The sequence below is a fragment of the Littorina saxatilis genome, linkage group LG15 (genome assembly GCF_037325665.1).
Source record: "Littorina saxatilis isolate snail1 linkage group LG15, US_GU_Lsax_2.0, whole genome shotgun sequence".
Lineage (NCBI taxonomy): Eukaryota > Metazoa > Mollusca > Gastropoda > Littorinimorpha > Littorinidae > Littorina > Littorina saxatilis.
In genome coordinates this window covers 44,597,709-44,614,513 of record NC_090259.1, presented here as the reverse complement: position 1 = coordinate 44,614,513, position 16,805 = coordinate 44,597,709, and the positions used below count along the sequence as shown (strand labels likewise).

Here is a 16,805-nt window from a genome sequence, read left to right as displayed (position 1 = left end):
GTGCTACGCACTGCACTGAGTCTCATTTCAAAAACAAAAATTGCTCGTCTCGTTGCACTGAGTCTGCAAGCACGAGGCAGGCTGGTCTTATATATGACATATATGGTAAGAACGTTCTAAACCCTACACGTTTTCGATTCCGATTCTTCTTGCCTTGAAATAATAATTCGGAAACCATTCATTTACTGAACAGATGCAGTCGTATATCAGTGTAGTCTGCTACGCCGGCCGGTGCTGATCTAGCTGCTAGTCTACGTTATCGAAATAACACTTGTGTTTTCTGTTAGCTGCTGGGATTTGTATACTAACTCATCATTTGGTAATGTGGATAATAAGCTACATGCCACTAACATGGCATAATTATGAGAGGAATCTTCGCAAGTCGAAACTGAAAAATTAGACACAGCAGGTTCTATTTTTAGATTAGTGGCAACTGTAGGCGGCACAGGCGCATGCAATCTGTCAGAAAAAACCCATTTCTGCTTTTAATTAAAAAGCAGGAAATTTATGGTCATAATCATTGGTATTGTGGAGAATATAAGCTACATGTCATTAATTAATTCTGAGGATGAGAGTACAGTCTCGCTTTGGCAAAGGGTGTAAGAATACGCTCTGTGAAAAAGTTAGCGCACTCCAAGAGTGCGCTAACAGATTTAGCGCATTGCCATTAGCCAATCAACTGGTTCACATCAGTCATGTGACACCAGTACTTACTGACAATTATTATTATTATTATTGTTTGATGTTTTGACAGGTTGCCATCTACGGTAAGAATTTCTGCGTGTCAGCCAAGAACGCCTTCTCGCTGATCCTGCGCAACGTTGTGCGCGTGGCGGTGGTGGACCAGGTCACAGACTTCGTCCTCTTCCTCAGTCGTCTCGTCATCATCGGCCTGGTCGGTGAGTGGACAATGAAAACAAGAAAATGTTATAGGGGCCCGGTAGCTCAGTTTGTAGAATGGACAGTGAAGCAACACAGACTCAGTCTTGACCACACGGGTCCACCAATAAAGAAACTCAACGTCCGTATAAATTATCAGCTTCACAATCTTACTAAATGTACAACCTTCAAAGGGGTCCGGATAGCGCAGGGGGTAGAGCGCTGGACTTGTCATCCGCGGCTCACCGGTTCGAATCCGGGCCCGCGACGGACACGGGTCAACTTTGTGTGCAGACTCAGAGACGGTATCCAGGCAGGTTCGACCATACCTAATTGTCAAGTCGAAACATTGTCCAGTTCGCTTACCTGTAAATGAGTACTTCGGACGCTTTGAAGGGTCGGGAAAGGTGAAGGCAGTGAGGGAGTTCAGAGTTTTTAAGATTGAAAACCTTAACGCCAACCATGTAGGTGAATAGAGGAAGATAACATTGCACAGACGATTTCATTTTAAAGTGTTCAACATTTCAATGTTTCTCTTCATGTTTCGCTAAGCGTTGATGTCAAATAACATTGTGCTCCCATGGGATCGCCTTCACGCGGCGGGAGTGTTTCCACAGAGCTACCCCACCCCTTTACTTCTCTTCTTTTGTCTTATTTCTGCTTTACCAGTCCTTTCACCTATATTTCCTTCCAAGAAAACTCTCCCTACTATTCCCTGCAGTTTTCCAATTCTTTTCTTGTTGTCTTATTTCTACCTGACTGGATCCATCACCTTTATTTCACTTACCAAAAGTCTTCTTTTCCACATCCTTATTTCTCTGCCCCCCGCATGTCGTAAGAGGCGACTAACGGATTCTGTTTCTCCTTTTACCCTTGTTGAGTGGTTCTTGTATAGAATATAGTCAATGTTTGTAAAGATTTTAGTCAAGCAGTATGTAAGAAATGTTTAGTCCTTTGTACTGGAAACTTGCATTCTCCCAGTAAGGTAATACATTGTACTACGTTGCAAGCCCCTGGAGCAATTTTTTGATTAGTGCTTTTGTGAACAAGAAACACTTAACAAGTGGCTCTATCCCATCTCCCCCCTTTCCCCTATCCCATCTCCCCCCTTTCCCTCGTCGCGATATAACCTTCGTGGTTGAAAACGACGTTAAACACCAAATAAAGAAAGAAAGAAATAACATTGTGTATGACACGTGCGAAGACAAGATGCCTTTTTAACCAGTGGAAACGGGTCCCGTACTTCAAAATGTTCTTTCATGACAGACCTACTACGTCTTTTGTCGAGTTTAACAAAGGGACGAACACGAGGACCTGTTCCACGAATGATGAATACAAAAACGCAGATTATACATTAAAAAAAACAGATTTTTCATTGTGGTTTCTGTATTTGAATACCTGTATGTGATTGTTTACAGGGACAGGCACATACTTCTTCTTTGACGGGAAGATTCCCTACCTGCAGAACTACACACCTTCGATCAACTTTTACCTGGTGCCTATTATTGTAAGTCATGTCATGAAGGTGTGAATTGTTCAGGTGTTGCACTAGTGGCGAGTTCGCTATCGGCATGGTTGGTTCGAACCGCAGCTTTGGCGAGGGATGTAAACTTGGATATTTGATTCAAAAGGTGATCCTGAAGGTTAAGTGAACGACGTTAACTGGCATATACAGTTTTAATGAAATGACACGGGGGATCATTAATGTTTTAATTTGGGTTTGAAATATGTTGCCTTTATCTTTTGGCCAAGTTTATTTCACAAAGTCAACTTTATGTCCGAACACTCTCTTATGTGCACGTATGCGCTCGACAATGGTCCCAAGTTTACAACGAAAGAATCAGGACTTGGAACACACGAACGCAAGCACGCAGAAAAAGAAAGTTTAAAACAAACAATATAAGCGTATATGGCAGCTCGTGATTCCCAGGGAGAAAACACAAAGAAGTGATGAAAGGAAAACTTAACACGACTAAATGAACTTACTTTACCTTTTTGTTAATTTGTTTGTTTGTTTGCCGCTTAACGCCCAGCCGACCACGAAGGGCCATATCAGGGCGGTGCTGCTTTGACATTTAACGTGCGCCACACACAAGACAGAAGTCGCAGCACAGGCTTCATGTCTCACCCAGTCACATTATTCTGACACCGGACCAACCAGTCCTAGCACTAACCCCATAATGCCAGACGCCAGGCGGAGCAGCCACTAGATTGCCAATTTTAAAGTCTTAGGGATGACCCGGCCGGGGTTCGAACCCACGACCTCCCGATCACGGGGCTGACGCCTAACCACTAGGCCAACCGTGCCGGTTTACTTTACCTTATCGGGGACACAAACCAATTGCTTTTCTTTTTAACTTCTTCTAATGAGTGTGTTAGCTAACTTGTAGTGCCTCTGTCTTCCAAGTAAAAGGTCTGGGGTTTAAATCTCACTATCATTGTCTGGTAGAGTTTGACCTTTGTGACCTCACGGTGAACATATGTGCAGACCTACCATATGCCTGGGACTCCTTCGTATATACGTATGTAGATGATCAACCACGCACACTATAGATCCATGTCAGATTCCTTAGAAACTTTAGAATACCCAGCATGCACCAACCCCAAAACGGAAGACGGGTGCCTTTATAACGGGGCAGAAAATAGTCATGCATATAAACATCCACTCACAAGAAAATAGTGTGAGAATGTTTGGAAAGTGTAGCCCACGAACGCATTTGGAGAAGAAGTATTGGTGTACATGTATAAAACAACAAGTTCAGATGGACAAGTGACTAGAGCGTAAAAGGATCATCACGATTGATCTTATCCTTACACAAAATGTTTGAATTAAAGCACTCAACTATGATCAAGATGGTTATATGCGAGTCAACAAGAGAGGCCCCTTGTGCGTCTGCAGTGAACATTTCTAGTCATGGCTGCTTAATTCTCAGAAAAAAACACCTGGCATCGAAGTGTATTCATAATACATATTCATGACGTTTTTATAATTATACATGTCATTGTCTTTTTCCATTGAAACATATCTTTCATTGTGCACAAACAGGTGTCAATGAATCTTAACTTTGAATGTTCTTACTGAGATGATGATGATGATGATGATGATGATGATGATGATGATGATGATGATGATGATGTTTCAGATCGTCATTGTGGGCTGCTACCTGATCACCTCAGTGTTCTTCAGTGTCTACAGTATGGCCGTGGACACCCTCTTCCTCTGCTTCCGTGAGTCACGTAGCTTACCCGTAAAGAGATTGGACACCGATTGACCCAAAAACTAAATGTCGCTTATATTTTGCGTATGATATATTCAGTGTGTTGAAACAAGTGTGAGAAGAAGAAAAAAAAAGAGAAATCATATCATAAAGTCTGTCCGATTGATTTCTCAGATTTGTTCAAACTCGTTTCAACACATTCTGAAATTATCACAGACAAAATATTAGCAAAATATTAGCGAAGTCGAGTTTCGGGGTCAATCGCTGTCGTGTGTTTTTTAAGATACCTTTCCTTCTCTGTAAACAATCAGGTACACCTGTGTAGTGGTCTTAAGTTTCTCCTGGACCAGCTTTCTCGTTCGGCCTCTGCGAATGCGCACAACTTTGCATCGTCTGTTCAGCCTCCAATTATTGACATCTCACTTTATCCGCTGACACACTCAAAAGAAGGGACAATTGGCGTTTCCCGTTCACTTTCAACCAAACATGGCTCAACAGAGGGTATTCTTCTTTGACTACATGGAATGAAAGATGGTCGAGGGGAGAAAGATAGGCCGCGCGACATGAATACGATCTGAGATTTCATTTTTATGTTTGCACATGCGAAGTGATCAAATGAGAAAGTTGGGCGCAATAGAAACTTAAAATCACAGCTTGGTTCAGGCTTTACAATAAGAGCATCCTTCCACGTAACACACATACCAAAAGTCTACACTAATGCTGCTTTCTGTGTCGAGCTTGATTTTTAAATGTCTATGTATATATTTTTGTGTGACTGTGTGTTGCAGTGGAGGACCTGGAACGAAACGACGGCTCCGCAGAGAAGCCGTACTTCATGAGCAAGGGACTGATGAAAATTCTGGGCAAGAAAAACAAACCCGTCACTGAACCCAAGCAGGATTAGCCGGCCGCAGTAACCATGGAAACGCCACTTTTTCTGTTAACCACAGCAGTCACCATGGAAACGCCACTTTTTCTATTAACCACAGCAGCCACAGAACTGGTGACATCATACACGCTAAACAGAAGCATTCCACGTGAAAACACATAACCAGTTTGAACGCAGTGAGATATTATACATAGTCCTACTAACATTTCTGTAACCAGTTTGAACGCAGTGTGATATAATGCATACTAGAAAACGGCCTAATTAGATTGTTGGTATGTGTTTCCGTTTCTGAGATTCTAACTAATTATGGACCAGCCTACGTAGATCTACTGGCAAAAGTAGCAGACATAATGAACACTAATGTTTACCATGTGCGCTACGTTTGCCAGTAGAACTAGGTACTATGTCATATATCATAAAGTGTTCAAAAGTTGTTACAGAAATGTGTTTAAAAGTGGAAAATTTCTGTTTAGAGTGTACAGTGTTGCTGGAGGGTGGAATTGGACTGCTTGTACTCGTAATGTGTGGGGGACATTTCTGTGGGTGCATGACCCCGTAATGGGAGCCGCTGAAACGAATGCCATCTTAACGGGTGATGCCTGCTATAGTGGTCACTCATTGGACACAACTTTTCCAATAATGAAAAAAGAACAGTGAAAGGCGATATCTTTTGTAATGATTTCTATCATCCGAAGCACGCACGCACACACAAACACAAACGCACGCACGCACGCACACACACACACACACACACACACACGCGTGCGCGCGCACGCACGCACATACGCACGCAAACACACACACACACACACACGTCCCCACATTGTCCAAGCTTATCCTCACCAGAAGTTTTTTTTTAGTATCAAGCGATATCCAAAACTAGCTTTTTACCTTATATATAGGCCCTATATATATATATATATGAGTGTCAACTCAGAGTATCGCCCATTACGGGATCAAACTCTGCGGGGTCAAACTCTGCGGGGTCACACATTCTGAGTGAAAGTGTTAAATTCAATCCACTATCACTGAATGGACATTGAAGCAACAAAGAGGCATCAGCCTTGACCACCTACGATGGTCCAGAAACAAACTCACTTTGTCTGTCTTACACTTGTTGAATGTATTGTGCTACTTTTGGAGGTCGCAGCATTGTTAATTACAAAGAAAATTACGTTTTTCTCCCTGATTCTATTGTGTTGGAAATCCAGAGAGTGCAATATGATTGAATTTTTTTTGATCGCATGTTTACAATCGTCGGTATTTGGAGACATCAAAAAAATATTAAAAAAATAAAAATAAAAAAAATAAAAATCCCTGCGCTTAGAACTGTACCCACGGAATACGCGCGATATAAGCCTCATATTGATTGATTGATTGATTGACATCAAGAAAACTGATGCGTAATGTGATGTAAAGTGATGATTTCCGTTCTATTACTGTTTCCAGATTTCTAAGTGATTACATATTCGTTGAACTTTGCAATCGCTTTCAGCAATCAGAGCATCAGGAACTGTTAGCATAATTTTGTGGGGGCTTTTATAATCTTTGGAGTATAACAAGAACAGATAGAAACCTTTGTGCACCCCCCCCCCCCCCCCCGGCTTCCCCCTCACCCCCCTTAATTCTTTCTTTCTTTATTTTGGTGTTTAACGTCGTTTTCAACCACGAAGGTTATATCGCGACGGGGAAAGGGGGGAGAGGGGATAGAGCCACTTGTCAATTGTTTCTTGTTCACAAAAGCACTAATAAAAAAATTGCTCAAGGGTCTTGCAGCGTAGTACAATGTATTACCTTACTGGGAGAAACCCCCCTTAATTAACCAGAGTAAATATTGTATACAGAAATTCGAATACTCTCCAAGTGTACATAACAAAACTGTCTTGATACACGTACATTGTACAATGGGCGGTTCTGGTGAGGTTATGCCCCCTCTTTCTCTCGGCTGGTAACTGGCGCCACCTCGCGGCAAGACCACACGAGAAAGGGAAAAAAAACTTGCATTGGACCCAAATAGCATATCGGTTTGGTAACAGTAAGTCGTGCATTTTATTCGGTAAACAGACAATGGTCGGTTCTGGTGAGGTTATGCCCCTTCTTTCTTTCGGCTGGTAACTGGCTCCACCTCGCGGCAAGATCACAGGAGTTGTCTCGCGGCATCGCTGAGGTCGCCGTGGCGATTCTGATGCGGACCTCCGCAGTACTGGTGCCGTCCTTGGACAGGGTTGCTCCCAGGTACTTGAACTTGCTGACCTCTTCCAGCTTCTCGCCGTTCATGGTGATGACTGCACTGGTGTCGTTCGTGCTGTTAACCATCGTCTTGGACTTCTCCGTGCTGACCTCCATCCCGTACGCTCCTGCTCTCTCCGATAGTCTGTTGGTGAGATCTTGTAGCTCGCTGTTGCTCCCACCCATGAGGTCTATGTCGTCAGCGAATCTCAGGTTGGAGATGGGTCTGCCGCCGATGGAGGTGTGGTGGTCGTGGAGGGTCTCCTGCATAATCTGCTCCAGGAAGAGATTGAACAGGACAGGGAAGAGTAGGCATCCCTGGCGGACACCTACTGAAGTCCTGAAGAACTCTCCTATCTGTCCATCGAGGAGCACTGCACTGCTGGCGTTCGCGTAGAGTTCTTGGATGACTTGCACCAGCCCTTCCTCAATGTTGAACCCTCGTAGGACCTGCCAGAGGCCGTCGTGCCACACTCGGTCAAACGCCTTCTTAATTTGATTAGTCTATAATAATTGTAGGCATAACAGTGCTTGGTTTAAACAACAATATCTTGCGACGAGGCTTTGACAAATATTTCTTTAAACCAAAACAAACAAGAAACGAACAAAATATATAACAGTGCTTAAATGCAAACGTCATTGCATGACGTCATTGCCAGACTTGAACGTGCGTTCCGTCTCTTGTGTTAAGCAGTCATGTTCACCAGTCCACCAAAGCTTTCTTTGGGCGTTTACATAGGAAAAGAGCATCCTTCTACTTTTAAAAATGCCAAAAAAATCAACAGCCTGTCTGCGATCTGTGCAGAATGAACATTTTGTGTTGAATTAATTTTGAACAAGAGGCGAAGCCTTCAAGGCTCACGTAAGAAATCGACAAATAGTAACACAGTGCGAGACACTAGATCTAGATCTGTCTGTCTGTAGCATACTTACGGGGACACGACTGCCAGATGGCCAGATCGACACTGCGCTTTCGACAGCGCTTCCTGGCCGCAGACACTGGAAACACGCTGTGCAGATTAACCTGTAGGAAATCTCCTTTATCTATTTTTCTGGAGCTACGAAACCGAACAATGTGAAATCGTCTTCTCCGAATCGGCGAACTGCAGTTCGGTGATAACTGTATCCATACCACAATCCTTCACGCGATCTGACCTAACCTTGACCCCTGATCTGGTCTACATACCACACACACACAAACCACTCACCTGTTTTTACCCCCCCCCCCCCAAAAAAAAAAAAAACACCCACCACCCGTTTTCTTTGGATACACACTTTAACTACATACGTGCCGACGAAATGTTGATCATTGCTTCAATACTTTGAAGCTGTTGCTCAAATAATAACCAGGTAAAATTAGTATTTCGGTGTTCAGTCAAATGTTAAAGTTTCTACCACAAAACATACGTACGCACGCACGCACGCACAGACAGACAAAAGTTAGCATCGCATAGGCTACACTTACGTGAGCCAAAAACGACACCATTGTCAACCGCTGAAATTAGTTCGACCTCGGATTCTTGTCCTGCACAGGAAGTTGACTTATTCATGCGTCCAAATGAAAGAATCCTCCTATTTCATGTAAAACAGATTGGAGATAATATATCTTGTGTTGATCCTTCACACGTGAAAGATGGTGTTTTCAAAGGATAGTGGACTGAATTGAATTGAATTGAAATGATCTTTCAATTTTCCGAGGGTGACAGAATAAGCAATATTGCTATTTCATATGTAACGTGGATTTCCATTGGTCAATTGGGAAAAACTGAGCTCAGTGCAAAAGTGATATCGACGACATTTCTGTCGATATCAGTTTTGATATCGACGACCTCTTTATTGCTTCCCCACTTCAAAAACAAAAACACCTAAATTTAAAACAAACAAATATATATGAAAATGTAATTATCCCAGAATTTAGTTGAGCAAGTGACTAAAGACTTTTTGAAAGGAAAGACATTTTAAAATACTGAAAAATACAAGAAAAGAATGAACAAAAAGAAATAATAATCAGAGGGGGGGATATGGAACAGCCAAAACTGAGACAAATACTTTTGTAATTTCTTTACAGTAAATACAAAATGTCCAGAGAATTAGCAACATATCTAACATTGACTGACTGTGTGATGATATCTTCTGCTATTGGTCTGTTTCGACAGTGCATATCAAAATCTCGACCTCCGGTCTCGATTTTGATATCACTGTCTCAACAGGCCATAGCAGAAGATATCATCACACAGTCCGTCAATATTGGGTAATGCAAACATATGTGGGGTGGGTGGATTTTTTTTCAATCCTGCCCTCGCCCATTGAAGGCCTCTGTCACGGAGTGCACAACAACAAGATGTTACAACAGAAAAATGCAGTGTAAATAATTGTTACCACCTGAATACTTGCCACATTTCCGTTACATCAAGTATCTCCAACTCACCCACCCATCACCAAAACCGGCACACACACACGCACACACACACACACCACACACACACCCTTCAGCCCACCCACACACCCACCACCACCACCATATTCTGTGTGAATACAATCATTGAATTCGCCTTGCCTTGTGAATATCTGTTAAACATATCCGTTGATATGCTTCTATTTATGAAGAGATTATAATTGGAACTGATATCCACTCTGGACCGATGATTTTGTAAAGATTTTTGGTGTATTAATTTTGTGCTTGTGAAAAACAATATTCGTGTTTTCATAGACTTCATGAGTCTGATTCCTCATGCTCTCATAATATTATTATGTTTGTTCATTTTGAATGTTCTTCTTCTTCTTCATCGTCCATGGGCTGAAACTCCCACGTTCACTCATGTTTTAGCAGTGGGTTTTTACGTGTATGACCGTTTTTACCCCGCCATTCTGGCAGCCATACGCCGCTTTCGGGGGATATTTTGAATGTTGATATGACATGTTAAAGATACTGTCTTTCTCGTGTAAACCACCATGTAAACCATCATGTAAACCACCACAGATCCGTCCAGGCTTTTACATGGGATAAGAGCTTCTTTTCACTTGGACCAAACAGTGTTTGCTTGGACTCATATCAAAAATCAAATGGTGGCTGCATTCTGTGCTCAGTTGGAACTTTTGCTGAAATAATCCAGCAGATTGAAAGATTGTATCACTTACACAATGTTTTCACATTTGTGCTGAAATAAGTCAACAGATTGAAAGATTGTATCAATTACACAATGTTTTCACATTTGTGCTGAAATAAGTCAACAGATTGAAAGATTGTATCAATTACACAATGTTTTCACATTTGTGCTGAAATAAGTCAACAGATTGAAAGATTGTATCAATTACACAATGTTTTCACATTTGTGCTGAAATAAGTCAACAGATTGAAAGATTGTATCAATTACACCAGTATTTCAATAAAATAGTTCTGCTCTGTACAGGGAGCAGGAATGATGTTTTTTTTAATTTATTTTTTTTTTACCTCAGTTGCATGCAGGTTGCTACTACCCTTCTTATTTGCCTTTTTTTTTCTTTTCTTTTTTACAGGCGGGGAGCATCCTTCTTCATAGGTCTTTTTTTCGTTTATCAATCAAATTCTTACATTTTTAAATCAACAGCCTAACTAACGGGTTGAAAGAAGAATTTTTTTTATTACTTCTTTTGCCTTTTCAGGAATGATGTTAATTTGTTGTATGTGTCCAAGTGGACATATGCTCTGATCCTACGTATAAGCCTGGACATGTCCGTGGACGTGGTGGTGTACAAGATTTGTTTACATAGGAAGGATAGTATCTTTCAATTTTACCGGCACGATTGGCCTAGGGTAAGGCGTCCGCCCCGTGATCGGGAGGTCGTGGGTTCGAAGCCCGGCCAGGTCATACCTAAGACTTTAAAATTGGCAATCTAGTGGCTGCTCCGCCTGGCGTCTGACATTATGGGGTTAGTGCTAGGACTGGTTGGTCCGGTGTCAGAATAATGTGACTGGGTGAGACATGAAGCTTGTGCTGCGACTTCTGTCTTGTGTGTGGCGCACGTTATATGTCAAAGCAGCACCGCCCTGATATGGCCCTTCGTGGTCGGCTGGGCATTAAACAAACAAACAAACAAACGAAAAATCTTTCAATTTTGCTTTTTTATGTGTCATTTATCATCCCAGTTGATAGTTCTAGCCGAAGGCGTGATCATGTTTCTTATCTTTTAAAGTCCAATGGTTTGTCCATGTAAAGAGGTCGTATTGGACGTTCATTTGTACGCACAGCCTATTTTCAAATGTGTTCATTGTTATGTTGTTTCAAGTGGGAAGAAATGTTTACAGACAGATGAAAGAGCAGAAAAATTGAGAGAGTCCAGTGCCAATTTGAAAATTAAAACGTCTAGATTGAGAGCCTTGTGCTCTGAATATTACTGTACTTATTTGTCACCTGAATATATTTTTGAAAACAATTTACAAAGTAACACTGACTAACACAATAATTATGACCATTCTTTAAAATCCAAGATTTTGTAAGACCAAGATTTATTACTTTTTGTTTCCTCTTTTAAAAAAATGGTGTGTTTGTGTGTGTGTGTGTACGTGCATGTGCGTGTGTGTGTGCGTGTTCGCGCATGCGCGCGTGTGTGTGTGTGCGAGTGTGCATGCATGTGTGTGTGAGTGAGAGACAGAATGAGAAAAAAATATACAGAATAAATACTAAGTAATATATCTAATTACTAGATGATTACCCGCTTCGCCGGGTACCGGCTTCGCCGGGAAGAAGTAGAGCCGAAGAAGAAGTAGAGCCGAATACCAGGCTGCGCCTGGGACCCGGCTCTGGCTCACAAGAAAAGGAGATAAACGCGCAAAACACTGGAGACCTTCTAAAAATAGTAACGTGCAGTGACCTTCTAAAAATAGTAACGTAGTAACGGGAATATGGATTGACGCCACACGGAGGAAGGGAGATAATCGCAGCTGAAAACACTGGAGAAGATAAGGAAGAGTTACTGGTATGGATCCCGACAAAAAACAAAAACAAAAACAAAATCGGTTCAGCGCGCACAGCGCTGCACGCTGAGAGCACGTGTTGAAATATCTGATCGATGAGGTTGTGTCCGGGGTGTAGCTGAATACGGTGTCCAAATTTGAAAAAGATCCACCGAGAACTTTGGCCGTGCATCGCGAACAGACAGACAGACACTAGTCGTATATATTATAGATTAGTAATAGAGTTCACGTTTATATATAGATTTATCCAAGAGTTTAAGCAGACTATGGACAATATAATTTGCATCCTCATAATTGTTTAATTGATAGCATTTTCCTGGTACTGTCCATCCTTGATTTTATTTGCCAGCACACAGATCTAGAGAGTCCTTGTTACACTGGAAGAAGTATTTGTCGTGACATTTCATTTTGTCTTGAATCCAAACCGTTTTATTAATGGCTCTCATGTGTGTGCAATGCCAGTTTCAGAGCAAGTATTTGTCATATTCATTCCTGTCATTCAATGTCATCTTTCAAGACCATTAACTTATGACAGGAGAGAAAAATATTAAAAATGTGCCTGCTAATTCGATAACGTTAGAGTTATTACCATTTTACATGATTATAGTAAATTGATACATATCATGGTAGATCACCACCCAATAATGTCTACTCTACTGAAAGTATTTTATTACATGTATATTGAAATTAAACGTCCACAATTTTGAGATAATGAAACTGCTGATTAATAAACATTTTCAGGAAAAGCTCCAGAACACTTCTTTGCTTGTACCAGGGACCTATAGTTATATACTATATTTAGATAATATAGGTCTATGCTTGTACATATAGATTGATTTATTGCTATAAGCAAGACTGCGGCCTCCCCGTTTACAGTTATACAGATGATAAGCCTACTGCTAGTAATCAACTTGATGACCAGCGCGTAAACGCTAATGTATATTTCTGAATAATTCAACCGTCTGTAGATGCATTTATTGACAACAGGTAGACTAGCTGTGGCGTCTTCGTTTTCAGTTCTGAAGATGATCAGACTGCTTTGGAGCAAATAATTTCAGGATAAGCTTGTGAACACTGCAGTGAATTTCTGAATAATTCAGCCGTGTGTAGATAGATGTAATGTCTTAACTCATAGCCACTCATATGGCTTTATCTGACCAGATACCGATATATCCGCTCAGACTGTTAGCTTCAGTCGCTTCCTGTAACGTCGATGTAACGCCTGCATTCCAGCGTGTTGATACACAGTTACTACAATTCTGAGTGACCTGCTGCAGCACAGCTGGTCTCGGCTAAAAAAAACTTGGTCAACATAGGAGGGGTAGAAAGTGTTGAAAGAATACTTCAGCTTCTTCGTTTTCAGTTCTGAAGATAATTAGACTGCTTTTGAGCGAACGATTTCAAGACAAGCTTGTAAACACTAGAGTAGATTTCTGAATAATTTGGCTGCTTGCAGATAGATGTATTGCCATAAAGAAGATTGGGCCCTTCTGCTTTATATTATATGAAAGGAAACTTAATATGTCCACTGTTGTTGTTTGCTACTGTGATACTTGTTAAAAATGTCTCTGAAAATGATATACTATGCTAACTTCTTGATCATTCACTTTATTTTGACATGTTTCTTTGAATAAAACTGATTTCTAATAAGGTCTTAACTTTTTGTTGTTGTTTTTGATGTTTACTCTTGATGCTCTAAAATCCGCTGAGGATGATTTATTTGTGTGTGTTTCACCGTGTGTATATGGTATGCCCGGTGTAGGATCCGGTCCGGTCCCCCCTCTGAAGTAGTCCCCCGGGGGACCAATTCGTGGCAAAAACTGCTCTATAATGGTCCCCCCTTAGACATCCAACCTCGTTTTTCTTAGGCATTCAAGCCATTTTCAATCTATATCTTCGTCCGGTATTATGTAGTGCATAGACAGCAATCTCTTTGTTTGACTATATTTTGCAGAAAATAAAATAGATCTGATTTATAATGCCGTTCAAAAGAAAAATCACATGAAATAAAATGAATAATAAATAAATACTGATAAGAAGAAATGAAACCAGTCTCTGATTCTTTCCTTTCTTTTCTCTAAAATTGCTGGTAACATTCCTAACATTGTAACAAGAAAAACGAGGCTGGATGTCTAAGGGGGGACCATTATAGAGCAGTTTTTGCCACGAATTGGTCCCCCGGGGGACTACTTCAGAGGGGGGACCGGACCGGATCCTACACCGGTATAGTTTTGTCTTTCTCTTTATACCTTACCTTAGTAGTCTAAGTCCTTTTAATCAGGTGAATGTGTGGCTACACTTAAAGAAGTAAGTACAGTAGTACCTGCCATATCCGGTCACCCATTAGTCATTGCAAAGGTGACCGCAAATATCAGGTGGCCGTTCATTACAGGCCCACTCCTCCTCCAAAAAAACCCAAAAAACACGATCAAGTTTTCATGAAGAAAAGAAAGCGATCATCCACGAGCCGCCGATTCATTGTCTCTGTTAGTTTTGCTTTCGTTTATACATCTTAATTATTTGCGTGTTTAACTCGATCGTCCTGGCTAAGCTATTGTTTCGTATGTTTCTATGTGTGTTGTTTGGATTATTATATATGTATTTGAGTGTCAGATAAACAAGTGTTTCAAACTCACATCAGCTGTGATCGATCCGGAAGTGACTGCCGTAAATGTACATGTATGCGCATGTCTGTATTTACAGTTTGCGCATGCGTAAGTATTCATGTCGTCTGCTCGTGCTGTGCCGTCTGTGCACACAACACACACACACACACACACCACAGGCGCTCGCCCGCGAAAGTGACAAGTGGCCGTTAAGTGGCCGCTCCTGTCGAGTAAGAGGGGCACCTTAGGGCAAAAATCAGTGACCGTTGACCGCGTCAGACAGGTTAACGGCCATTAAGAGTCAATTATAGAAGGAAAACTCATTAGTCATGGGAAAGCTGGCCGCTCCGGGTAGGTTCACGCCCACGAAAGGGCCGGAAATGGAAGGGACTACTGTAATGCCATTTGCTCTTTCCCTGGCTCTCTCACACGCACAAACACATCAGGGCTCCCCACGGACGCCCCTCCTAATCATTAGGTAATGCGTCCCTGGACCCCCACTTTCAATTTTTAGAGGGTCCATGGACCCCCACTGCAGAATTTCAGAGGGTCCTAAGGGTCCAAAAGCCGAAAGGTCCCAGTGTACTTATAAACCATTAATGGTATCCACGGTACGCACGATAAAGGAAATTTAGTGCGTCCCAGGACCCGCTCTTAAAAAGTCTAGTGTGTCCCAGGACCTCCTCCATACATTTCTAGTACGTGTTTTCGGTTTCTAGTGCGTATAGAATGCAGGGACGCGCGCTATGGGGAGCCCTGCACATGCATGCACAAACACACACACACACACACGCACACACACACGCACACACACACACACACACACACACACACACACACACACACACACACACACAATAACACACACGCACACAAAAACACACACAAGCAAGCACACACAAAACACACAGTGCATACATGAATGGGAGTAGGGTGAAAATTAAACAAGAAGAGCAAACGCTCGATCGAGTCACTTTCGCAGTTCTGAATATTATATGAGGCATCAGATGGACAGGAAGAAATTGCTATTCACAACACAATACAGATGTAAATAATTTGATGTAAAGAATAATCCTATAAAGTTTGAATCAAATCCGATGAATAGTTTCAGAGATATGATATTTCAATTTTTTTCCTTCAAGACATACCTGTGACCTTGAAAAAGGTCAAAGGTCACCAAAGCAGACGTCAAAGTGTAGAGGTCACTGGGAGTCACGTTCACATAAAATTTGAGCCCGGTCACTTTTATAGTTTCCGAGAAAAGCCCAACGTTAAGTTGTGTGTTGCCGAACAGAAAAGGCTAGTTATCTCCCTTGTTTTTCTGAAAACGTTCGTAAAAGGCTACAGATGTAAATACTTTGATGTAAAGAATAATCCTACAAAGTTTCAATCACATCCGATGAACTTTGTCAAAGATATAAAATGTCTAATTTTTCCTTTGACGCTGACCTGTGACCTTGAAAAAGGTCAAAGGTCAACGAAACCATCGTTAAAGTGTAGAGGTCATTGGAGGTCACGACTAAACAAAATATAAGCCCGATCGCTTTGATAGTTTCCGAGAAAAGTCCAACGTTAAGGTGGTGTCTACGGACCGGCCGGCCGGACGGCCGGCCGGACGGCCGGCCGGCCGGACAGCCGGCCGGCCGGACAGACTAACACTGACCGATTACATAGAGTCACTTTTTCTCAAGTGACTCAAAAAGCAAACTCCGATGCATCGCTCTCGTCATTGATCTGATGAGCATACTCTGAAGTCCATGGAGAGATAAACAAAGCACATCCTCCACCCTGGGGCACCTTCTTCCCAGCTGGGTGTTACACCTTGTCTCTTCATTTGTACTAGCAGGAGTTGCATTCAGATTTCAATCTCTGAAGGTAAACAACAAATACTGATTGAATTATTCTGTTAAATGAGCAATCTGTTGCGCAGTTTACAGTCTTTCAGCAGTATGCCTTGCAATTATCTTCTGCATGGAGGATGAAAGTCGCTTGTTCATTTCAATGCTTGCTATTCTCTCAGGTGCCAGGAG

General features: G+C 41.8%; 1 protein-coding gene and 1 long non-coding RNA gene across 5 annotated transcripts in view; one reads left to right on the top strand and one right to left on the bottom strand.

The window, feature by feature from the left end:
* Positions 1–9,207, bottom strand: part of LOC138949447 (uncharacterized) — a 213,832-nt gene extending 204,625 nt beyond the window's left edge. The window contains exon 1 of the long non-coding RNA XR_011450280.1: positions 9,012–9,207. This is a non-coding gene — a long non-coding RNA (uncharacterized lncRNA). The remainder of the gene's footprint in view (positions 1–9,011) is intronic.
* The window catches only part of LOC138949440 (choline transporter-like protein 2), a 102,663-nt gene extending 88,836 nt beyond the window's left edge, over positions 1–13,827 (top strand). For all 4 annotated transcript variants that reach the window (XM_070321269.1, XM_070321270.1, XM_070321268.1 and 1 more), the window contains 4 exons: positions 755–899; positions 2,298–2,386; positions 4,023–4,107; positions 4,886–13,827. In XM_070321269.1, the coding sequence (XP_070177370.1) occupies positions 755–899; positions 2,298–2,386; positions 4,023–4,107; positions 4,886–5,001 (435 nt within the window). In that variant the 3' untranslated portion in view covers positions 5,002–13,827. The remainder of the gene's footprint in view (positions 1–754; positions 900–2,297; positions 2,387–4,022; positions 4,108–4,885) is intronic.
* The last annotated feature ends 2,978 nt before the right edge of the window (positions 13,828–16,805 follow it).